The sequence below is a fragment of the Coregonus lavaretus genome, assembly GCF_964263955.1.
Source record: "Coregonus lavaretus genome assembly, chromosome: 14".
Taxonomy (NCBI): Eukaryota; Metazoa; Chordata; class Actinopteri; order Salmoniformes; family Salmonidae; genus Coregonus; species Coregonus lavaretus.
Genome location: NC_140001.1, coordinates 40,780,728 through 40,807,427, shown reverse-complemented (window position 1 = coordinate 40,807,427; position 26,700 = coordinate 40,780,728). Strand labels below are relative to the sequence as shown.

At 42.5% G+C, this 26,700-nt stretch overlaps 1 protein-coding gene across 1 annotated transcript in view; it reads left to right on the top strand.

Annotated features, from left to right (window-relative positions):
- ipo11 (importin 11) overlaps positions 1-26,700 on the top strand; it is a 228,248-nt gene that overhangs the window by 100,252 nt on the left and 101,296 nt on the right. The window contains exons 17-22 of the mRNA XM_084176960.1: positions 1,863-1,896; positions 2,063-2,103; positions 2,549-2,665; positions 4,485-4,598; positions 5,046-5,161; positions 8,362-8,438. Of these exons, the coding sequence (XP_084033086.1) occupies positions 1,863-1,896; positions 2,063-2,103; positions 2,549-2,665; positions 4,485-4,598; positions 5,046-5,161; positions 8,362-8,438 (499 nt within the window). The remainder of the gene's footprint in view (positions 1-1,862; positions 1,897-2,062; positions 2,104-2,548; positions 2,666-4,484; positions 4,599-5,045; positions 5,162-8,361; positions 8,439-26,700) is intronic.

The following is a 26,700-nucleotide window of genomic DNA, read 5'->3' as shown; positions in this document are numbered from 1 at the left end:
AAAACGACCTGTAACTATTGGGTTCTTAACATCCTGTGAGTCCTTAGCTTGAGCAGGCACGATCAAGCATACTTAAAAATATTATTTGTAGTTTTCGGCAATGTGTCTTACTTCCTCAGCGTCAAATATTTTGATAAAAGACATCAATATAATTTTATATATACGGTACCTGTCAAAAGTTTGGACACCTACTCATTCAAGGGTTTTTCTTTATTTTTACTATTTTCTACATTGTAGAATAATAGTGAAGACATGAAAACTATGAAATAACACATATGGAATCATTAAAAAAAAAAGTATTAAACAAATCATAATATATTTTATATTTGAGATTCTTCAAATAGCCACCCTTTGCCTTGATGACAGCTGTGCACACTCTTGGCATTCTCTCAACCAGCTTCATGAGGAATGCTTTTCCAACAGTCTTGAAGGAGTTCCCACATATGCCGAGCACTTGTTGGCTGCTTTTCCTTCACTCTGCGGTCCAACTCATCCCAAACCATCTCAATTGGGTTGAGGTCAGGTGATTGTGGAGGCCATGTCATCTGATGTAGCACTCCATCACTCTCCTTCTTGGTCAAATAGCCCTTACTCAGCCTGGAGGTGTGTTGGGTCATTGTCCTGTTGAAAAACAAAGGATAGTCCCACTAAGCACAAACCAGATGGGACGGCGTATCACTGCAGAATGCGTGCTTCACGGTGGGAACCACACATGCGGAGATCGTCCGTTCACCTACTCTGCGTCTCACAAAGACACAGCGGTTGGAACCAAAAATCTCACATTTGGACTCATCAGACACAAAGGACACATTTCCACCGGTCTAATGTCCATTGATCGTGTTTCTTGGCCCAAGCAAGTCTCTTCTTCTTATTGGTGTCCTTTAGTAGTGTTTTCTTTGCAGCAATTCGACCATGAAGGCCTGATTCACGCAGTCTGCTCTGAACAGTTGATGTTGAGATGTATCTGTTACTTGAACTCTGTGAAGCATTTATTTGGGCTGCAATCTGAGGTGCAGTTAAGTCTAATGAACTTATCCTCTGCAGCAGAGGTAACTCTGGGGTCTTCCTTTCCTGTGGCGGTCCTCATGAGAGCCAGTTTCATCATAGTGCTTAATGGTTGTTGCGACTGCACTTTAAGAAACTTTCAAAGTTCTTGAAATTTTCCGGATTGACTGACCTTCATGTCTTAAAGTAATGATGGACTGTCATTTCTCTTTGCTTATTTGAGCTGTTCTTGCCATAATATGGACTTGATCTTTTACCAAATAGGGCGATCTTCTGTATACCTACCTTGTCACAACACAACTGATTGGCTCAAACGCATTAAGAAGGAAAGAAATTCCGCAAATTAACTTTTAAGAAGGCACACCTGTTAATTACAATGCATTCCATGTGACTACCTCATGAAGATGGTTGAGAGAATGCCAAGAGTGTGCAAAGCTCTCATCAAGGCAAAGGGGGATTTGTTTAACACTTTTTTGGTTATTACATGATTCCATATGTGTTATTTCATAGGTTTGAGGTCTTCACTATTATTCGACAATGTAGAAAATAGCAAAAATAAAGAAACCCTTGAATGAGTAGGCGTGTCCAAACTTTTGACTGGTACTGTATCTAATAAATAACCATTTTTTCATGAGTTTGATAATAATCTCTTGAATGGGCTTCAAGAGATTGAGACATGATCCGGAGGTAAAGCAGAAGTGGCTCATCACAATCCCCCAGAAGAGAAATCTTAAGTTCATCTGACTCTGTGTCTCTTAGTCTTAATCGGTCTTCTCTCAACTGTGAACACAGCTCCGTATTCAACCCCATCCCGGAGATATTTGGCAGAATACTCATGTTTTGTTTTTGTTCTAAAGGTGCGGATTGAGACGGCCACAACTCTGAAACTCAATATCCTTCTCATTTAATCTAACTATTTTGCTGAAATACAAATGTTTTGCTTCTTTCAAGAGACCATGTTGTTATGTACCTCTCTCTTCCTGTCACTGTGAAGTCACTCTGTGAAGATGACCCTTTTGTAAGACCTGTCAGTTTCTCTTCCTTAACGTGTCATCACCTGTCGACGACTTTGAGTTCCGGACAGAACAGTTTTTACCGGTAAGTGCCTTTTCTAGGGGAGAAATGTTTTCAAAGAAAGTTGTAATCGTCTTTTATTCTGGCCTTGCTTTTTTTTGATAATATTTTTTGGCGTGAAATGCATGGTATGTGATAATGGGATGTTAAAATGCTCTCTCGCTCTCCCGCTCTCTCTACCTATCTTTCTCGCTCTCCCGCTCTCTCTACCTCTCGCTCTCCCGCTCTCTCTACCTATCTTTCTCTCTCTCTCGCTCTCCCGCTCTCTCTACCTCTCGCTCGCTCTCCCGCTCTCTCTACCTCTCTCTCGCTCTCTCTACCTCTCGCTCGCTCTCCCGCTCTCTCTACCTCTCTCTCGCTACCTCTCTCTCTCTACCTCCCTCTCTCTACCTCCCACCTCTCTCTCTCTACCTCCCTCTCTCTACCTCCCACCTCTCTCTCTCTACCTCCCACCTCTCTCAAACTTCAGTATCTGGAGTCTATATTCAGCCTGCTGTTCCAGCTGTTGCAGCAGGTGACAGAATGTGACACTAAGATGCAGGTCCTCCATGTTATCTCCTGTGTCATCGAGAGGGTCAACATCCAGGTGAGGGGTCAAATCCCAAAGAGCTCATTGCCTAAAAAAGGTTTCTTCTACTAAGGTCATGGTAAATGTCATGGTAGGATACACATTAGGATATGCACGTAGCTGGGTTAAAAAAACACCACAGAATTAAATGAAATACAGTGGCATCCATTGCCTTTCATTCATCAGGGGACAGCCCTTGCTGTTAAGAACAGCCATCATGTAACTGATATGCCACATTTCTTAGCCTGCTCTCCCTCAGGCTAGAGGAAACAAAGCAACTGTCTAAGAGCAAAAGAAACCAGTCACTCATCACTTTCTCACACAGTCGCATTCAACTGCAGGTTTCTGATTTCCTTCCATTGATGAGTGTTTGTCAGTCATCACAAATTATAAAGTGAACTCTGAGTTCAATTGTGCACAACGAAAGCTCTTACTCGCCATTTTTGGGGTTTTCTTTTGTGTTATGATCCGTCATGTACAATCAAATTGTTTTGCTAAATCTACTCAGACAACCGTTGATGACCTTTATTTTTTGACCTCCGTCTCATTCAGTGGGGTAGTCTATGTCTCCTTGACTTCACTCCCTCGTAAATGGCTTCCACTCCAGTCAACTGTCATTAGTTAAATCGCCTGTCATAACTGCCTGTGAGCGAGAGCCCAGTCACATGAATATTTTATTACACCTCACAGAGAATTCTTAAAGGCATAAAATAAAGAAATAATGGGGTAGAAAAGGCGTAATGAATCCATTGCTTGGAGATAAAGAGATTTTTTTTATATTTTCTGAATTTACAAATCACTCTTTAGAATGGCTTGGTTCCCTCATCTTCTTTAAAGGGCTGCATTTGAAAGCTGTCTGAGTCTTTTTGTGATTCTCTTTTCCCTCTGCACCTTAAAAATGTGTAACGGTGCAAGAAATTCTAACGCGGTGCTCTCAGAGGGGGGGGGGGGGGGGGAAGAAGGGAGGTGAAGAGAAGTGAGAGAAAGAAGTCTAAGAGGGGGAAGGGGCAGGAAGAGTCTTGATAATGGGTAAAAAAAAATTGTATAATTTAAATATCAAGTCCACAAAGAGTCTTAGTTTTGGCCCATTGCACTTAAGTAGTTGTAAATCAGCGGCCCCAGGTGCTGACATCTTTCCCAGTTTCACTGATCTCAGTCGCCATGCCTCTGACTCAATCTAATAAATGACAGAAAAGCTGCCAGAGGAAGAGCAGGAGCATGGGAGAGGGGGAGAGGGGGAGAGAAAGGAGTGTGCGCTATGGTAAACTCACTCGGAGCTCTACAGTACAAGATTAGTGTATGAGTCTGTTACAGGAGTGGCGCTTCATTTGATATTTCCTCATTTTGCTTTTATTGCCGAGCAGCAAATGAGCACATTTCATGGAACATTAGCAGCCAGTGAAAAGAGTTTGTCTGTGTTGGGTAGTTCGGATGAATACATTGGTACGGCTGCCTAGGAGAGAACGTACACAGAGACGATGCAGGTGTGAAAAGGAAGCTGTATGAGTAATTCTTGATATTTTGAAATCGTGTTACCACAAAGAATATCTTGACCTGCTCCCTACCAACCCTACGATTTACACCCAGGACATTATCCAACAGGTAGAATGGTTAGGTCTGGCTCAGAATACTTTCCACGGTAGACCTTGTGTTAGTACTAGATGTACGCCCTAACTAGTAACTGGCACCTGGACCTGTACGCACTTCCCAAATGGGACAAAAAAGATATTGATTGATTGATTTGGGCTTACACATTCATATTGTATGAAGGCCTTTGTGTTTCTATTGAATGTGATGCTCTGGTGTTTGTTGTTAATTGTATTGTGTTTTCTCTTAGATCCGGCCATATGTAGGCTGTCTGGTCCAGTACCTGCCACTGCTATGGAAACAATCAGAAGAACACAACATGCTGCGCTGTGCCATACTCACCACACTGATTCACCTGGTACAGGTATGACACACACACCCCTTAGCCGTTCGTTGCCGCAGCCTGGATAAGCTTCTCATCGCTTCTCCCAGTGTGTAGGCTTGGGCAGTATATACCGTATACTGGGGTATTTTGAAATGCCGACACTATGATTTTCAATACTGTAAAAGCTCTGCTTTTTAGTCTAGGCTCATATTCATTAGTGCAAATCGTAGTAAAACTCTTTGCAACTGAAAACGTTTTAGAACGGAACCAAGTGTTATTGGACAAGTCCAGGTAGTCCCTCAGTTTCTGTCCCTTTTCTTCCATTTGGTGTCTAGTGAATACGACCCAGAAGTAATCTTAACCAGGGTCTGTGTCAATATACCGTGTAGTAAAGTGCCTGTGCCATGGACACATACACCCCATCGTAATCTTTACCCCCTCATAATGTGGTGTGCCGATGTCATTTCCTGTGTGATGTCATCACAGGGCCTGGGGGCGGAGAGTAAGAACCTGTATCCCTTCCTGCTTCCTGTGATCCAGCTGAGTACAGATGTCTCGCAACCACCGCATGTCTACCTGCTAGAGGACGGCCTGGAGCTGTGGTACGTACACACACACACACACACACACACACTCAACCCTGAGAGCAGACTGATACTAACAGCTTCTGTCACTCTTCTAAAGGCAGACGTTTATCAGGCACATACAGCACTCGCCTTTCTTCCATCCCACCCTCTGTAGCTCTCTCTCTCATTCCCCTCTCAGATTTTTCCCTATTTTTCTTCACTTTGCTTTCTCTCTCTCCTCTCTCGCTCTCCTCACTCACTCACTCACTCTCAATTCAATTTAAGGGCTTATTGGCATGGGAAACGTATGTTAACATTGCCAAAGCAAGTGAAGTAGATAGTAAACAAAAGTGTAATAAACAATAAATATTAACAGTAAACATTACACTCAGACGTTCCAAAAGATGTCATATTATCTATATATACAGTGTTGTAACAATGTACAAATAGTTCAAGTACAAATGGGAAAATAAATAAACATAAATATGGGTTGTATTTACAATGGTGTTTGTTCTTCACTGGTTGCCCTTTTCTTGTGGCAACAGGTCACAAATGTTTCTGCTGTGATGGCACACTGTGGTTTTTCACCCAGTAGATATGGGAGTTTATCAAAATTGGGTTTGTTTTCGAATTCTTTGTGGATCTCTGTAATCTGAGGGAAATATGTGTCTCTAATATGGTCATACATTTGGCAGGAGGTTATGAAGTGCAGCTCAGTTTCCACCTCATTTTGTGGGCAGTGTGCACATAGCCTGTCTTCTCTTGAGAGCCAGGTCTGCCTACGGCAGCCTTTCTCAATAGCAAGGCTATGCTCACTGAGTCTGTACATAGTCAAAGCTTTCCTTAAGTTTGGGTCAGTCACAGTGGTCAGGTATTCTGCCACTGTGTACTCTCTGTTTAGAGCCAAATAGCATTCTAGTTTGCTCTGTTTTGTTGTTAATTCTTTCCAATGTGTCAAGTAATTCTCTTTTTGTTTTCTCATGATTTGGTTGGGTCTAATTGTGTTGTTGTTGTTGTTGTTGTTGTTTTTGTCCTGGGGCTCTGTGGGGTCTGTTTGTGTTTGTGAACAGAGCCCCAAGACCAGCTTACTTAGGGGACTCTTCTCCAAGTTCATCTCTCTGTAGGTGATGGCTTTGTTATGGAAGGTTTGGGAATCGCTTCCTTTTAAGTGGTTATAGAATTTAACGGCTCTTTTCTGGATTTTGATAATTAGCGGGTATTGGCCTAATTCCGCTCTGCATGCATTATTTTGTGTTTTTCGTTATACACAGGATATTTTTGCAGAATTCTGCATGCAGAGTCTCAATTTGGTGTTTGTCCCATTTTGTGAATTCTTGGTTGGTGAGCGGACCCCAGACCTCACAACCATAAAGGGCAATGGGTTCTATAACTGATTCAAGTATTTTTTGCCAGATCCTAATTGGTATGTCAAATTTTATGTTCCTTTTGATGGCATAGAAGGCCCTTCTTGCCTTGTCTCTCAGATCGTTCACAGCTTTGTGGAAGTTCCCTGTGGCGCTGATGTTTAGGCCGAGGTATGTATACTCTAGGGCAACAGTGTCTAGATGGAATTTGTATTTGTGGTCCTGTCAACTGGACCTTTTTTGGAACACCATTATTTTTGTCTTACTGAGATTTACTGCCAGGGCCCAGGTCTGACAGAATTTGTGCAGAAGATCTAGGTGCTGCGGTAGGCCCTCTTTCTCTCTCTCGGAGGCAGTTGGTGGTGATGTGTCATGAGGTAAGGTGACAGTATACAGCCTTAGGGGAGGTTAGCGCTGGACCAAACACACACAGACAGTACACTGCCTTGTTAAGTTGCCAATGTTGTGTCAGTGATCTGATGGCTGTTTTAATGAGAACTTTACCCTCATATAGGAGATAAGCATTCAGGAGTCAGACCACATTCTGATGATCACTCATCTGCTCCCTACGGCTAAGAACACACACACACACACACACACACCTTTTGTTCTTCTTCACTCCCATCTCTCTCTCTCTCTTCCCCTCTCTCTCTCCCTCCAGGCGAATTTGAATTTGAGCCTATAGAATATTCAGGAGGGTGTTTTTCGCAGCTTAAGTTTGTGGGTTCGTTTCCCACGGGGGGCCAGTATGAAAATGTATGCACTCACGAACTGTAAGTCGCTCTAAATGACTAAAATGTAAAAATGTACAAGTGACGTTGCTTTTGGCTTTGCCTTTGCTTCCTCCCAGATAAACAGTCGTGACCGAAGTACGTGTTTACCTCATTTACTGAGTCATTTTGTGTCAACAGCTTCTCTTTTTTCAACTGCTGTCTCGCACTCTATTTAGCGTTCTTTCCCTCTCCTGTCTTTCTGGCTCTATTCTTCTCTCTCCCTTTCTCTATTTCCTTCAATCACTCTCTTTCTCTTGAATGTTCATTCATGCCCTCTCTGATGGGTGATGACGATAAGTTCAAAGTAGGCGTAACACACAATGGCCATTTTCATGTGCGAATAGAGCTCTGAAAAGAAGACATTTACATTTTTTCAAAATGCTTCTCCTTACAGAGCCATTTTGTAGTAAAATATCCTATTGTGGGAGGCCTGTCTGGCTTGCAAAAGCTTGACTGCTGAAGCCTTAGTGTGGCTCGTCTTTTGTGCCTTTCGATGACGGCGGCCTAGTTAAACATGGTCTTTGAACAAGCACATTGTCGGCTTTTAAAGTCTCATCTCAAAGGGCAGAACATCTGCAGTGACGTGCTAGAATGAGCTTGAGTTGCTCTCAATAGACTTACTCAGAAGCATTTTTGTGGTTTGAGTTTGATCGACTCATTCAGACAGATTCTTCTTTTATGGTTCAGCCACACATTGACGTTTCTTCTCCAGCCATAGATATGTACATATTCTGAATCTCAAACAGAGTTTTTGTAGCGTTATCTGTTGTTCTGTCCCGTGTGGCTCAGTTGATAGAGCATGGCGCTTGCAACGCCAGGGTTGTGGGTTCGTTTCCCACAGGTGACCAGTATGAAAATGTATGCACTCACTACTTTTAAGTCGCTCTGGATAAGAGCATCTGCTAAATTACTAATGTAAACTGTAAATCTAGGGCTCTGTTACCGTCTGGTCAGCAGCTTTAAATGCTTCTGTGATGCTAACTCTGGTCCTCTTTCTCCCTTTCACATCCACCCCCTCATACCCCCTCGGTCTCCCTCTCTCTCTCTCCACCTCCACCCTCCTTTCTCTCCCCTTCTCCATCCCACTATCAACCTACAGGTTGGTGACGTTGGAGAATAGTCCGGCAATCACCCCAGAGCTGCTGAGAATCTTCCAGAACATGTCAGCTCTCCTGGGTGAGTTTTACATTATTGATGTTGAGGATGACTTCGATGTTGACGATGCAGTTGTGGATGATTGTGGGAGTAGTTCATGACCCTAGAGTGGCAACACAAATTATAAGGGATTTCAATGCGGCTTTCTCCATTCTGATGGTTTTATACTGTTTAATCCAACTCCAAACAAAAATAGGTAATGAATGCACTGTACACAATACTAAAACTGATAGAGCAACAAGGCTATTAACAAGGGAAGGACTGTATGAAAATGTATTTGCTACATGCACATATTACAATACAGCTATACACAGAGGCAGCATACAACAATGGTAACAGCTAACTACGAAGAATATACATACAAATGTCACACAACTCACTTTGTGCACGCACACCATCCCACAAGTCCAGATATGAGTCCAGCTGTTGTTGTGCAGGCCAGAGATGAGCTTGCTGCTCTCTCTGTGACTGCTTGAATGAGACTGAAAGGGTGAAGCAGAAATTGGGGATCTGGGACCCAAGATTTACATTTACATTTACATTTTAGTCATTTAGCAGACGCTCTTATCCAGAGCGACTTACAGTTAGTGAATACATATCTTTTTTTATTTTTTATACTGGCCCCCCGTGGGAATCGAACCCACAACCCTGGCGTTGCAAACGCCATGCTCTATCAACTGAGCTACATCCCTGCCGGCCATTCCCTCCCCTACCCTGGACGACGCTGGGCCAATTGTGCGCCGCCCATGAGTCTCCCGGTCGCGGCCGGCTGCGACAGAGCCTGGATTCGAACCAGGATGACTGCCTGTGATTGGCTGACCCCCCCCACGGTGTCATAAGGCCCCTGGCAACCATGACCCCTAGCAACCAATCGGTTTGGCTAGGGACAGAGGTGTGTAGGGCCAGTGTACGACCCATAGCCTAGCCTGCTAGGCTCCAGAAGGGGAGGGGAGCCTAATGCTGGAGTTAGGAAGTTGCAGAGTTTTTGTCCCTGAGAGAAAACTGTGAGAATGAGATGGTGTGCTAAGAGTCACTGGCAGGGAATTCGTAACATTTCCTCTCTGATTTAGAAGATACCATTGCACAAACAACATGCCTACACAAGCACTAGTACCATGCTATATTAGCTGGCTATGTTTGCTCGGACTCTTAGTACATTTAGCAAATTAGCTAGCCAACTAACTAGTGATTAGCATTAGCTAACACAATTTATTTTAGCAACAACTTGCTAAGAAAATACAAATTAGCAGTCAGTAGTTTGCAGACCGTAAGATACACAATCTAATAGTGTAATTATAGAATGCTTGTGAAAATCACCATGTCACCATCTTCATGCATCCATCTGACAATGCAGACTGCAGAGTGAACGTCAAGAAATAGGGTTGGGTGGTATCTAGATTTTCACATCTTCATACTGTCCTTCTCTTATACCGGGATATACGGTATTACCGGCTTAGTACACAAGGGGGTACCAAACAAGCAAAAAAAAAAATCAGAATGGGCGTCCATTACCAGAATGCATTATCAGAATGCAACAAGTAATAGTGAATTTCAATGGAGACTGCTAGCTAAATATGCTAACAAATGGCAAAATCCGGTAATCCAGCTCATAAAGTTTTATTTATATATACACACACACACACACACACACACACACACACACACACACACACACACACACACACACACACACACACACAGTGGGGAGAACAATTATTTGATACACTGCCGAATTTGCAGGTTTTCCTACTTACAAAGCATGTAGAGGTCTGTAATTTTTATCATAGGTACACTTCAACTGTGAGAGACGGAATCTAAAACAAAAATCCAGAAAATCACATTGTATGATTTTTAAGTAATTAATTTGCATTTTATTGCATGACATAAGTATTTGATCACCTACCAACCAGTAAGAATTCCGGCTCTCACAGTTTTTCTTTAAGAAGCCCTCCTGTTCTCCACTCATTACCTGTATTAACTGCACCTGTTTGAACTCGTTACCTGTATAAAAGACACCTGTCCACAAACTCAATCAAACAGACTCCAACCTCTCCACAATGGCCAAGACCAGAGAGCTGTGTAAGGACATCAGGGATAAAATTGTTGACCTGCACAAGGCTGGGATGGGCTACAGGACAATTGGCAAGCAGTTTGGTGAGAAGGCAACAACTGTTGGCGCAATTATTAGAAAATGGAAGAAGTTCAAGATGACGGTCAATCACCCTCGGTCTGGGGCTCCATGCAAGATCTCACCTCGTGGGGCATCAATGATCACGAGGAAGGTGAGGGATCAGCCCAGAACTACACGGCAGGACCTGGTCAATGACCTGAAGAGAGCTGGGACCACAGTCTCAAAGAACCCTTAGTAACACGCTACGCCGTCATGGATTAAAATCCTGCAGCGCACGCAAGGTCCCCCTGCTCAAGCCAGCGCATGTCTGAAGTTTGCCAATGACCATCTGGATGATCCAGAGGAGGAATGGGAGAAGGTCATGTGGTCTGATGAGACAAAAATAGAGCTTTTTGGTCTAAACTCCACTCGCCGTGTTTGGAGGAAGAAGAAGGATGAGTACAACCCCAAGAACACCATCCCAACCGTGAAGCATGGAGGTGAAAACATAATTCTTTAGGGATGCTTTTCTGCAAAGGGGACAGGACGACTGCACCGTATTAAGAGGAGGATGGATGGGGCCTTGTATCGCGAGATCTTGGCCAACAACCTCCTTCCCTCAGTAAGAGCATTGAAGATGGGTCGTGGCTGGGTCTTCCAGCATGACAACGACCCGAAACACACAGCCAGGGCAACTGAGTGGCTCCGTAAGAAGCATCTCAAGGTCCTAGAGTGGCCTAGCCAGTCTCCAGACCTGAACCCAATAGAAAATCTTTGGAGGGAGCTGAAAGTCCGTATTGCCCAGCGACAGCCCCGAAACCTGAAGGATCTGGAGAAGGTCTGTATGGAGGAGTGGGCCAAAATCCCTGCTGCAGTGTGTGCAAACCTGGTCAAGACCTACAGGAAACGTATGATCTCTGTAATTGGTTTATGTACCAAATATTAAGTTCTGCTTTTCTGATGTATCAAATACTTATGTCATGCAATAAAATGCAAATTAATTACTTAAAAATCATACAATGTAATTGTCTGGATTTTTGTTTTAGATTCCGTCTCTCACAGTTGAAGTGTACCTATGATAAAAAATTACAGACCTCTACATGCTTTGTAAGTAGGAAAACCTGCAAAATCAGCAGTGAATCAAATACTTGTTCTCCCCACTGTATGTGTATGTGTGTGTGTGTGTAGGAACTTCCGAATATCATTTTTGGTGAGTTTGGACATTTACAAGCAAATGTGGACGAGAGACATTGTGCAAATTAATTAAGTTTTGATGCTTGTCTGAAGGAAGAACAGTACTGGCTCTGGAGCAGCATGTGTACACGCTGTGTCTGTGTGGTGTCTGGAGTCGCTAGGGCAACGGGCCTGCCTGCTCTGCTCGGAGATGAAGGGAGAGGAGAAGACGGGCTTTGACTTCTCAAACATTGCAGAAATCGAAAACAATATAATGCTCCGTCATCTTATTCATTCAGCCACTTATATTAACTAGCAAGATAAACGTAAGGGTCTCATAATACAGAATTCTGCGTTTTTCACACAGGGAAAAAATATATAAAATGCATAAGAAATGTCTTGCTGCGTTTTGTAAACGCAGATGTAAAATACTTGTTATTGTAATTTCTGCTCAGCATCAGACTAATTTCGTGCTTCAGACAGTTGCACTTCTCCACTCAGGAATGGGGATTCTATCAGCAGAAAGTGCTCTGACTAGCTACTTTTCTCCTGTACTTTTCTCGGTGTAGCCAGCCTACTTTTCTCAGGTAAAATGCAAGATTAACTTTAAGCAAAACATTAGGAAATGTAGCTGGCTACATTCTTTCTATGATAAACATTATAAATATGATGGTCATGCATCGTTCTTGCTAAAAAGACCTTGCTTTTTCATTGTAAGCTCATTTACTTGTGTGGCTGCCAGCCAAATAGTGTTGCACTTCTGTTGTCATCTGATGAAAATGAAGCCATTTTCTGCCGAATGTGTTGCACTAATGTATTTTCTGTGAAGGAAAGCCTATAGTTGCATGTCCCTGATCACTCTGTTGAAGCAAAACACAGTTGACTTGAAAATAAGATTTGTCCACTGTGAATACACAGCTGGACTCACCTGCTGCCGCTTTCTCCCGTTGTACTATTTACAAACAAATACATGACTGGCTCAACTGTTCTGGGGAACTATGGTAAGCTTCATAATGTAAAATAATGTGACAGGTGAAATGAAGAACGTGATCTGCCTTATCTCCTAACCTATTGCACAATTGACTGCAGGTATTTACTTAAAGTAGCTACAAATATTAAAATGTATTGAAAAACTTCAAAGAAATAGTTTCAACAGTATTGAAAAACCATCCCTTGGCTATTTCCAAATACCCCGGTATACAGCACATACAGTAGACCACCCAAGCCTAACAGCAATAACCACGAACACACGTTGGCAGCCCTAAAAAGCACATCCATCATCATTCTGTGGAAGTAGGCAGAAGCAGTAAAAACGAATTGTTTCACTTTCCATAGTGACATACACTTATTGTAAGTTATTCTGGTTAAGAGCATGTACTAAATGCCAAATGTCTTTGTTATGAAAGGTATGATCTCAGAAAATGAAAACAGTATTATGTAGTTTTTTTTTTTGGAAAATGTAATCCTATAGTTTTCTCTGTCGAATGAAGCTATGTGTCTCTGTAGTATAACTTGTTGCTTCAAGGCCAGAGGAATCATGATGTTGTATTCACTGGTGCTTGATTGAGTGTGGAGCTAGTGGCTGGGTGACTTGTGGTCAGTAGTAAATCTCCAGGCCCGTGGTGTGAAGACCGAGTACAGAGAAGGGATTGATTCAGTGCTGTAGGGAGTCAGGTGGGTGTAAACATTAGTGTAGTTTGGGGACGATTGGCATAGGCTCACGCTATAACTCCAGGGATATATGGATACTGTCCACGGGATACTGTCCACCCGTTCTCAAGTCCATACGCTCATTTTTCATGCCTCTGACATGCGATAATGATAAAAAGTGGTAGAATAGCCTACAGTTTTCTTGACATTTTGTTTTAATTACTGTGATAATTACTGATGTTTTACCGGTATGGCGTACCCCCACTATTTATTTTGCCGGGACGCCGTACTGCACCGTACCACCTTACTTTCAGTCCTAATACAGCCTTAGATCAATCTGTCAATCTATCTAGATGGGCTCTTGAGGACAGTTGCAAATGGCATTGTCTATCCATGTAGTCTTAGTCTGATAGTCTTGAGTGGGGTGTGCTGTAGTTGCTATTGAATAGCGATGAGTAGACCTAATAGCAAAGTGTGGTCCCAGCATTAACTCACATACAGAAGGTCTCATGTTTTATGAATTCCATGCTGTAAATAACCTCTCCCTCTTGTCAAACCTGGCAGCTGTAGCTACTGCCCAGATTTGTGTGTCAGCAACCAGGTCTAAAGCAGCTCCATAGACTTTCAGTCCCAATACATTCTCACAAACAACATAAAAAGAGAGGTTTTTGAATAAATGTAGCTAAAATAGGCCTTCTTGTGAATAATGGTATTTTTTTGTAACATCCCATTTTTCCGCTGGGTACCTTTTTTATGTTCTCAGTCATGTAGAAAAGCATGAAGAGACGGGCATATGATGTAACATGTCTACATGTTTGTATCTCTGTGGCTATGCCTCCCGATCCTGCTCTTACAGCATGTTGGGAATGGGATGACACTCCCAGTCAGTCGTCATCCATTCACAGCCTCGTCATCCCCACGGGCTCATTTAGTTATGAAGCTTATTTAAGCTCCTGAACGCCCATCAAACTGTCTCCCAGGCAGATGGCTTTAATATCTCTATTAACATCAGCTGATTAGCCTCTCACCCCCTTTCTCCCTGTACACACCTCAGTGTCCCCAGAATGGCTGTCCCCAATGGTGATGATGTGCCCGCGTTGACACCAATATAATGTCTGTCCTTATTCAAATGGTTTCTAATGGAAATTGGTCTCTTGTGGGACCTAGACAGTACAGAAAGATGAGCGATGTTGCTGCTGCTCTAGGTTGATCCACCTACTAACCCTTCTATCAACTCTACATGCAGAAGGACCTTTGATGTCCTCAGAAAGGGTGTCCTTATTCAGTGTTAACACCCCATCCCCTACTTAATGACCTCAGGAAACCTCAGTGAAATTAGCTCAGCGCTCTAAACTCTGCTTCCCTCCTTCCATCGGCGAGGTGCGTTAAGGAACAGCCACATCCGTCACTCCCTCCTTTCATCTCTCTCCTCTCATCCTTCTCCCACTTGCCTATTCTGGCTTAATTGAAAGTGTGACACTTCTCTTAACGAGGTTTTCCACAGATGTAATCAATTTCACGACCGGTGACAGCTCCTTCTCATTAGTCATATGACAAGCCGCACGTCGGTTTAGGAGGGAAGCGCCTCTGTTAGTAGGCCTCATTTTAGGGAATGCATTTATTAATAGAAGAAATAGACCTTGGGATTTTAATTCTGTTTTTAAAATGTCAGACGTATTCAGTAGTGCGGTGGCAATAACTGGTATGAATTAATGTGATTCCCCAGAGTCGTCGCTACTGTTTGCAGTTTGCATGTTAGCACTGGTGTTTGGTTGGATATTGAATTGTCCCCCCTCTCTTTTCGCCTCACATTTACATAAGCTATTTGTCAGTGTTTATCATATTTCATATGCAGAAAAATAAGTCTCTGGCAGATCATGTTTTTATACATTTTACATTTTAGTCATTTAGCAAACACTCTTATCCAGAGCGACTTAGTTAGTGAGTACATACATAATTATTTTATATTTCATACCCCCCGTGGGAATCGAACCCACAACCCTGGCGTTGCAAACGCCATGCTCTACCAACTGAGCTACATCCCTTCCGGCCATTCCCTCCCCTACCCTGGACGACGCTGGGCCAATTGTGCGTCGTCCAGGGTAGGGGAGGGAATGGCCGGCAGGGATGTAGCTCAGTTGGTAGAGCATGGCGTTTGCAACGCCAGGGTTGTGGATTCGATTCCCACAGGGGGGTATGAAAAAAAAAAAAAAGTATTAGAAATTCTTGGCGTAGGTTATATTAAGTATACAGTACTGTTTGTGGCTTTGCCTGAATGTAACGCCTGACTCATCCCATATGATTCCTGTAAGGTGAAGTGTAAAAGGAATAAGGGTCTCAGAAGTGAAGTCAGTGGTGAAAACAAATCGGCACACAATATCAAAGCCTGAACTTCTTCAACCCTTTCATACCAACATGAATACAGGCGGAGCACCACTTCCAAGCCTGTCCTCACTCCTCATGCATTCATGTACATGCAGTTATTGTTTTAAGACAAAAACATCTCTCAGCTCAGAGTTGGTTTTAGGATGATGTTAAGATACTGCCCAGACAAACTCTAAGCCAGGAGTAAAATCAACTCATAAATGTTTATCTCAGCTGATAATCATGACAGTTTGAGGTACCGTAAAGGAAAGATGGTGATGACGCTCATTGACATTGTTGCAAATGATGGGGAATAACCAATTGCAATGAGGCGTCGCCAGCTGTGAACTCTATAGCACGCATCAGACAACCATGTTGAATGTGACTGTACTTCAAATGTTGCAATGGTAAAACATTTGATATAATTTTCATCTGACACACTTTGCCTTCACTTATTGCCTAATATGTTGTCATGCATAACCTTTTTTTTTCAATTCTGATGTTTGTTAAAAGCAGAATTTTGACTATTACTGTTCAACACACTCGTCACCCCCATTTAACAACTAAATCACTTTGGCACAGTAGGCATCAAGTCACTTGCCGATAATGTCGCATACAACATTTGAAAGGTCTATAATTTTCATCGAACACAATCAAAGTTAGCGTAAGCACTAGATGCCTTCAATTGCCCAATTTATAGGCATGCCCAATTTAGTCATCTTTTTTAACAACGTGATGTAGGTAATTAAATAATAAAAAATTAAAATGTGTTTATTTGTTAGCCTAGTGGTTACAAGTATTTAGGCAAATCATGTGAAATAGGCCTCATTTAAAATCATTGTCAAAGGCACAAAATATACTGTTGCATGTAGATCTAGATTATTTATGGATTGATCATATAGAAATATCAAAACATTATTTTAACAACTCCAACAACTGCATGTGGTGCAGGAACCACTGGCTCGCTGCATTTTTCTTTTATCAAGACACCTGCTGGTAACTTAGCTGGTTAGGACAGCTCATAAGGTGTCCTAAATATCTGTCCACTAGGTGGGACTCTTATGACTATATTGATTTTAACCCATAAAGGTTGGAGTAAAATGTGTCTCTTCTCAGCACTTACGACCAATTTTCTATTCTGAGACACTTTGTGGATACAGGCCCTGGTCTGGTCTCGCCTGGTCTAGCATAGTCTGTAGGGATGTGCATCTCTTCTTACAAGCACAATTCGATACGCATCTCCATACATGGGATCCGATACAGGAACGATACTTTTAGTTTGAAATGATTCGGTGCGATTTGATTAGTGGAACGAATCGATGTGATTTGGTTCGATACGACATGATTGTGTGTGTGAGAATTAGGGGTGTGAACATTTAAACGTTTAAAATGTTTAAACGAAATTAGGATCCTTAATGTTGACTTTTTTTATTTTCCCCCCACAAAATTAAAATCATAGTGCAGCTGGCTCGCCTGCTCTTTCTCTTCTCTAATGATGCGAGTGTGTGTTCAGTCTTCGGTCTGTTGTGTGTAGAATATCCTAGCCTATTCATTGATGATAGGCCCTGCTTTACTGAAGTTGCGAGACATTGCAAGCCAAGAAATTGCAAAATATAGCATTCCATCGTGGGATACAGCTTTTGATTGCTGATAGATAGGCATATTGCACGGTTCTGTCTGCATGGTGGCCAACCTGCCTACACTGTGTCCCTCCCCTCTCTCACCGTCCTTCGCTAGCTCGCTTTGAAAGCTGTGAGTGTTTGTGTTCTCGGAAATATGTCAACTAATCGGTCTCTTCCGTTCCAAAGATACTGAATCTTAGGAGTCGATTCCTAGCGGAAGACGTGTTTTCTTTCTACTAAATGTCTTGGTAAGTCACGGTATTTAACTAACTTTAAAGTACTTTTTTAGGAGAGTGACCTGCGCACAGGCAGGCAGGCTGCGTGCAGGCAGATTGAGATTATTTGATTGACAATTCTGGTTGCCTAGTGATGGACGTTAGTCCCGCTTCAGAAGCGGCATTCCTTTACAGACAATTATACAACGGGTGGGTTTAATCCTGAATGCTGATTGGTTAAAACCGCATTCCAGCCAGTGTCTATTCCACAAGTTACCACCAGCTAAATCTCTGACTTTAAAATGACTATTTACTCTGTCTCATCAGCCAAGCAATTTATAAACTCGCAATACATATCGGCACCTAAGTATCATGAAAATATTGTATATTCAGGTCCCTGGCAATTTCCAGCCCTAATTAATACATTTACATTTTTACATTTGAGTCATTTAGCAGGCGCTCTTATCCAGAGCGATTGACAGTTATTGAGTGCATAAATGTTTTCATACTGGCCCCCCGTGGGAATCGAACCCACAACCCTGTCGTTGCAAACGCCATGCTCTACCAACTGAGCTACACCTTCATGCCTTGTCTCTCTGCCTGGTGTTGTTCAGTGAAGACTCCAATTTCCTACTCTAATGCTAATCTGATGTATTCTGACAGCTGACCTCCACACCAACACACCCAGAGGAGGGAACTCTACATGGCAGGAGCTTGACTCCATTTTGTATTCTCTTTCTTTTGACACATTAATCTCGTCGGACGTCTTGTATGGTGGCCCACACAGGAGATTGACACGTCTTGCTCTAACCTTTATCTGCCTGGTTTATCACATTCAGATAAGAGATATCTTATCCCAAATGGCAGTGATTGCAGAGGGGAATTTTAGACATTACAGAACGACAAAGGTTACCAGACAATGGGATAAATGTCTCCAGTCCATTTACTCTAATTAGTTGGATCTCTGTATTTAACACTGAATCTCTCTACTTTGGATGGGATCTGCAGTAGCTCTGGAGGACTTTGCTTTCTAAATGGATGAACATGGACTGTTCGGCATCTGCTGCAACACATCTTTTCACATGATGTCATAGCGTTTCCATTAGAGCTTATACTCTATTCCAGTGGTCATCAGCCGGTCTATCATGATCGACTGCTCGATCTTCAAGGCGTTCCTAGTCGATCACCAAACATTTCTGTAGAAAACCCAACGATAAAGGCTTGCGCACCATTCCTTTCCTTTCGTTGTTTTGTGTTGCGCAGTTGGCGATAGGTGCACTTGATTCAGAAGCCCTGTGCTGGCCAATCGGATAGCTCATATCACCATGGCTACAGCTTCCATCAAACTTTGATACTAGCCTACATGAGATTTCATAACTTTTAAAAACCATGACCAGAGAGAGACTGTCAAAGAATACAGTAAAGAGCTGCTGTTTGAGTTCATACTTAAGTTTTTATTCAGAACTGTCAACACTTTTTATTCAACGCTATTACAAACCATAATACGCGCCTGTTGATACACTTGGCTACTAATTCGCTGCAGTGCGAGTGGTACTATGGCCAGTCACGCTGCAGCTGCAATGAATTAGTAGCCAAGTGTATCGATAGGCCTGCATTTTTATTATTAGTAGCAGCTCGTCGTGTCTATTTTAATATAGAGGAATATTTAACTTTCTCTGGTCATAGGAATAACATTTGTGCATATGGCAGATGCAGATGCGTTGCGATTCGAGTTTTGCCTTCAGGTGGAAGACATTCGTCATTTGTCCTTTTTTGGGGGGAGTTCCCAGTTGTCTTGAAAGCACCATGACCATCAGATGCAGGTACCATCAGTCCAGTAAAATACAAAGCAAATTATTTGCTAATTATTTCAATTTATGCTCAGCTGTGCCTCGCAATTACTACACCAACTGATCTATTTTGTTATCAAAGCTTGCGTTTTTGAAATATAATGTGGTCTGAGAAGAACAATAGTGTCAGGCTAGGCATATAGCCAATATGCTGTGATAATGTATTAGGCCTACTGCCCAAACCTCATTCCTACAGAACTGTTTTTATTAGATTAATGTTAAATTAAAGTAATGTTTAAAACAAATCTGAGCGGTAGATCTCGGCTTGCTTTTAGACTGCGAAAGTGATCTTGACTCAGACAAGGTTGGTGAACACTGCTCTATTCCCTCTACTGTATTTTGTCTGTCTCTCTACTCTAGGCCTGTTCCAGAATGCATACTCTGCAGTGAGATAAATGTTTTTGGCCTTCTCATCATTAACGTTTAGGGCCTATGGAGGGTGCCCTATAAGCTTGCTTTTGGCCTCTCCGTTCCTATGCTGAGCCTTTCTCTTCTCTTCTCTCTGAGGATTCTGCTCAGACATTACTTTACAAAGCCTGCCTCCACCGCAGGGCACCCTCTCCTTTTCACTAACGCTGAAGCTCCTTAGGCCATTTTCTTGTTAATGCTGTTTTAGGGGGCTTGGTAATGAACAAAAGCGCTACTTGGTTGTTATGAAGCTGTTGGGGTCTCTAGCTAGCATTCTCTCACGACCATAACTAGCTACCTAATGCAGAGTTGGCGTGTTGGTGGTCTAGGGACACAGTGATGTATCAGCATGTTCATGCTGTAACCGCTTTGATCTTTGTGCCCACTGTGTTATCAGGCCATGGCTGTTCCGCTGGGGTTGTTGCACAAAGGCATGGACTGCTCACAGTGCTCTGTGGAACCAAGGGCTTTCCTAGTTTTTAAAAGTTAATCCTCCCTTTGTTAAATGATGCATTGTCCTTGTCCTTCTGTGTACACAACAATACATGCAAATATCCATGGCTTGCTATAACCCATTATTTAAATTTGGCGAGGCAAATCATTATCTTCGGGTATTGTCCCAGGATGAGTATTAGATTGCGCAGCCTAAGGTTTTACATAACCATGTTTAATGATGTGATTGAAGTTCAATAGAGGATGGTCATTGTTCTTCTGTAGTTTAGAAAAGTCTGTTCACCATGGGACCTCATCCAATGATGCTTCATTTTGAATTCTATTCTCTGTGGTTTATGTGCGATTGCTGTGAAAGCTCAAGAAGCAGCCCTCTGTCTTCACTTTTAATTAGTCTAACGGCTTATACAGACAGTCTGGTCTCCCTTACAACCTAATGGTACAGTCTCTCACTAAATGTATACTTAACAAAAATATAAACACAACATGTAAAGTGTTGGTCCCATGTTTCATGAGCTGGAATAAAAGCTTATTCCGCTCTAATTTTGTGCACAAATTTGTTAAGATCCCTCCCTATTAGTGAGTATATTATCCTTTGTCAAGATAATCTATCCACCTGACAGGTGTGGCATATCAAGAAGCTGAGTAAACAGCATGATCATTACCCAGTTGCACCTTGTGCTGGGGATAATAAAAGTCACACAACACCATGCAATTGGCATGCTGACTGCAGGAATATCCACCAGAGTTGTTGCCAGAGATTTAATGTTCATTTCTCTACCATAAGCCGCCTCCAACGTCGTTTTAGAGAATTTGGCAGTACGTCTTACCGGCCTCACAACCGCAGACCACATGTAATCACGCCAGCCCAGGACCTCCACATCCGGTTTCTTAATCTGCAGGATCCTCTGAGGGTGTGGGGGGGTTGATCTTGCAGGTGAAGAAGCCGGACGTGGAGGTCCTGGGCTGGCGTGGTTACATGTGGTCTGCGGTTGTGAGGCCGGTAGGACGTACTGCCAAATTCTCTAAAATGACAGATCATGATGTGTTTAGAGAGTGATTAGAGGGACAATTGAGCGCTGAGTACCAGGCCATTAGCAAGTTTGGTAGGCTAACCATCAGCGCCATTAATTTGTGCAGTTTTGGATGGGATTACCAACGGTCACAGGGAATTTGACTGAGGTCATGACTGGCGGTAATACGGTCACCGTGACAGCCTTACACCCTCCCAGTGTTCCCAACAGACATTAAAGCTGTTTCGGGAACGGTTATCTCACAGAAATACAAGCACAGCGTTGAACACACACTTTGTTTTGTCCGTTAATTCCCAGTCTTGCCAGTCTCCACCATATGCCCAGCGCCAGACTGGTATCTTCTGTGAATGTTTTTATCAGTACCTTTGCAGCTGTTGTCGGTAATGCTAAGGCCTAGTTTATCAATCCAGCTCAGTGATGTTTTATAGCAGCCATTAGTTTGATTTGGATCAATTCTGGATCACATATATGTTTTTATTTTCAAGTTACTTCTAGGCCCAAAAGGAATATCTTCACGGGGTCTTTGCTGGGCCTATGATATGCCCCTGTCTTACCTTCGCTTTGATGGTGCTGAGGAGGAGAGGGAAAGGAAGGAGGATGAGTCAGAGAGAGAATGACTTCTACTATACCACAGAGGTCATTAAAATAAAATAAAATCAAATTCTATTGGTCACATACACGTGTTTAGCAGATGTTATTGCGGGTGTAGCAAAGTGCTTGTGCTTCTAGCTCCGACAGTGCAGTAATATCTAACAAGTAATATCTAACAATTTCACGACATATACCCAATACACACAAATCTAAGTAAGGAATGAATTAAGAATATATACAGAGAGGGAAAAAAGTATTTGATCCCCTGCTGATTTTGTACATTTGCCCACTGACAAAGACATGATCAGTCTATAATTTTAATGGTAGGTTTATTTGAACAGTGAGAGACAGAATAACAACAACAAAATCCAGAAAAATGTATGTCAAAAATGTTATAAATTGATTTGCATTTTAATTAGGGAAATAAGTATTTGACCCCTCTGCAAAACATGACTTAGTACTTGGTGGCAAAACCCTTGTTGGCAATCACAGAGGTCAGACGTTTCTTGTAGTTGGCCACCAGGTTTGCACACATCTCAGGAGGGATTTTGTCCCACTCGTCTTTGCAGATCTTCTCCAAGTCATTAAGGTTTCGAGGCTGACGTTTGGTAACTCAAACCTTCAGCTCCCTCCACAGATTTTCTATGGGATTAAGGTCTGGAGACTGGCTAGGCCACTCCAGGACCTTAATGTGCTTCTTCTTGAGCCACTCCTTTGTTGCCTTGGCCGTGTGTTTTGGGTCATTGTCATGCTGGAATACCCATCCACGACCCATTTTCAATGCCCTGGCTGAGGGAAGGAGGTTCTCACCCAAGATTTGACGGTACATGGCCCGTCCATCGTCCCTTTGATGCAGTGAAGTTGTCCTGTCCCCTTAGCAGAAAAACACCCCCAAAGCATAATGTTTCCACCATGTTTGACAGTGGGGATGGTGTTCTTGGGGTTATAGGCAGCATTCCTCCTTCTCCAAACATGGCGAGTTGAGTTGATGGCAAAGAGCTCGATTTTGGTCTCATCTGACCACAACACTTTCACCCAGTTCTCCTCTGAATCATTCAGATGTTCATTGGCAAACTTCAGACGGGCCTGTATATGTGCTTTCTTGAGCAGGGGGACCTTGCGGGCGCTGCAGGATTTCAGTCCTTCACGGCGTAGTGTGTTACCAATTGTTTTCTTGGTGACTATGGTCCCAGCTGCCTTGAGATCATTGACAAGATCCTCCCGTGTAGTTCTGGGCTGATTCCTCACCGTTCTCATGATCATTGCAACTCCACGAGGTGAGATCTTGCATGGAGCCCCAGGCCGAGGGAGATTGACAGTTATTTTGTGTTTCTTCCATTTGCGAATAATCGCACCAACTGTTGTCACCTTCTCACCAAGCTGCTTGGCGATGGTCTTGTAGCCCATTCCAGCATTGTGTAGGTCTACAATCTTGTCCCTGACATCCTTGGAGAGCTCTTTGGTCTTTGCCATGGTGGAGAGTTTGGAATCTGATTGATTGATTGCTTCTGTGGACAGGTGTATTTTATACTGGTAACAAACTGAGATTAGGAGCACTACCTTTAAGAGTGTGCTCCTAATCTCAGTTCGTTACCTGTATAAAAGACACCTGGGAGCCAGAAATCTTTCTGATTGAGAGGGGGTCAAATACTTATTTCCCTCATTAAATTGCAAATCAATTTATAACATTTTTGACATGTGTTTTTCTGGATTTTTGTGTTGTTATTCTGTCTCTCACTGTTCAAATAATTCTACCATTAAAATTATAGACTGATCATGTCTTTGTCAGTGGGCAAATGTACAAAATCAGCAGGGGATCAAATACTTTTTTCCCCTCACTGTACATATATGGATGAGCGATGTCAGAGTGGCATGGACTAAGGTACAGTAAAATGCCACAGACTTTTTATCTCTAACTCCGCAGGTTAACAGAAAGTTTTCTGAGCAGAATTATTTTATTTTTTATTGTTGGACATAAGACTGTAAAACACCAGCAAATCAGCTCCAAGTGGTTTTAACATTGGAAAGCTGTTCCAGAGTATTCCCACGCATAATAGAGATGTGATCGTATACAAATGTAAGCAAGGTCTGAGAGGATTGTTTTAGTCAAATATTATATCTGTTTGGGCTTCCTGCTATCAATGTGCAGTTTGCAAATTATTTTTAATTATGTTCCGGGCCGGTCCCCTGACCATCCACTCAACAAAAAATTGCCCGCAACTGAATCTAGTTCATGACCCCTGCTGAAATATGGATATAAAATTACTTTTACTGTAGCATAGAAAATAGATTTCTGCCGCTGTAGGCAGAATCATAACTTCTACTTATACAAACACAGTGTACTATACTGACTGTATCACATATTATGGCAATGCATTTCGAAATTGAAGGATGGATTGTGCTCGTTGGAGCGTGAAATCACTTGATGGGACACATGCCTGGACTGCTATAGGCCTAGAGTGTATCATGCTGGGAGCACATCTCTGGACCTGTGAGGATCATACTGCACTTATAATTGTTTATTTAGAAACAGTCTATATGGAGATTATCGTTCACATTCTCTCTCGCCTCTTTGCATGGCCCTTTCTCGGTTCTCTCTTCTCTCTCCCCGCTTCTTCCTCTTCATTGTTTAATACCATAATTTCATCCATTAGTAGTTAGAAGGATCCTTATTCAGACAAACTTCCATCATCCTCCTCTAACACGTTCCCAGTGCATTCCAACGTTCCAAAGTGAATTTCCCTCTGTGAAAGGATTCTCAACGGAATTGAAAGGGAGCTTTATCAAAGCGTTCTATTAGTTTACTTGCACTTACTCCATTCTTCCATCCCTCAGGGAACAATTCAAACCTGTAGAAGTCTCATTTCTCACCTTAACCTTATCTGGCATTGTGCTGAAATAGAGATATTCACAGGATAATTTTCACCTGGGCACAACTTTTAGATTCCGTCTCTGTCAATGGCTAGTGTACGGTGAAATATCCAATAATTCATTTGAAGCATCTAGGCTACTTGAGTAAAGCAGCATTTTCTGCTCTGCATGTGACTCTCTTTTTTAAAGGCCCTGTCCAGTAAAAAAAAAAAAAAACGGTTTTCCTGTGTTTTATATACATGTATATTTCCACACTATGAGATTGGAATAATACTGTGAAAATGGCAATGTCCTTAAAGTGTCATCCTGTTTTGGTGGGATGGAGTTTTGGCCTAATTACTTAATAGACCAATAAGAAAGATAGTTTCAAACCTCTCTGCCAATAACTAGTTTTCAGTTTTCCCTCCCCACATGTATCTTTGCTAAGAAGCTATTTTTGTTTGTTTGTTTTCAATTAAAATGGTCAAAAATCACAGTAAGGTACTTAATTGTTAGCCAGAAATTATTTGATATTGAGAAAAAAAGAAAATGCTGCATTGGACCTTTAAACACTTTGGAATTAGCTCATTTGAAAGTAAATTTTTCTTTTTAGCTTCCAAACCGTTGCTGTTCCTACTACAACAAAGCAACTCGAACGCGATCGATATCCCAAGGGCCCATATCTGATTGTCTGCGAGTGGATTACCAGCCCAAATGCAAATGTGGAAAACATGGGGAATCAGACAGACTTAAAACATTTAAGAAAAAACGTTCCTTACACACCACCTTGCTGATCAACGCCCAGTCACTGAGGGGGAAAGCGGATGAGCTGGATGACAGAGTCGTGGACAGTGAGGTGCAGCCTGCCGGCTTCACACTGGTCAGAGTGGACCGTGATCTGACTGCTACAAGGAAACATCACGGCGGGGTAGTCTGCCTGCTTGTCAGGGATCAGTAGTATAAATCAGTCCTGGTAAGAGGGCGACTTGGTACCCCCAACATCGAATTGCTTTCTGTGTCACTGCGACCCTACTATTTGCCCTGTGCGTTCCCCCAATTGTTTGTTACCGTTGTGTACATTCAAACAAAAGCTAATCTAGCAAAGGCATCAGAGATTATTTATAATCTGTCACAGAAACTGGACTCCATCTCCTCTGACACACCCACATTTATTTTAGGGGATTTTAGAAACTGCACGTTGCGCAAGGTCCTGTTCACATACCACCAGAATGTGAAATGCCATACGAGGAAAATAGGAATCTTGATTTGTGCCATGGGACAATACCAAATGCTTTCTCTGCCACCACCAAACCTTCCCTGGGGACATCAGACCACAATGTTGTGTACCTCCAGCCAACCTTCTATCGGTTCCTGGAAAGGGAGAAACCTACAGTTAAAACGAGACCAGTATCACTCGTCTCCAAGGGTGTTTTGATTTGTACTATGTGGGAGTTATTTGAGGACAGCCGCTCTGCTCTTAATGAACTCACAGATGTTGTTTCAGACTATGTAAACTTCTGTGTTGAGTCAGTTGTGCCTACCAAGACCTGTAACATCTTCCCTAGGTATCAAAACATCTAAAATCACTACTTAATTGGAAGAAGGCAGTTTATGCTGAGGGTGATTAGACAGGCTTTAAGAGATGTACAACGTGAGATTTAAAGTCTGATACTGGTGGACAAGGAGGCAAACAAGCAAAGGGTGGAGAGGATCCTCTCCTCAGGAAACTCAAGGTGGCCTGGCAAGGGATACAATCCATGGCTAGTGACCCACACAGGCAGGGGAAAAGACAGTGCTGACCTTGGGAGACATTAGGGGCAGAACATTGCTAATGAACTGAAGGTTTTGACATGGGATTTGGTGCCCTCTAGATGTCTATAGACCATGTTGTGGAGAGTAAGAATGGCATCATCAACTCCTCTGCTGGGCTGATTAGGCAAACTGAAAGGGGTTGAGGAACTGCTGG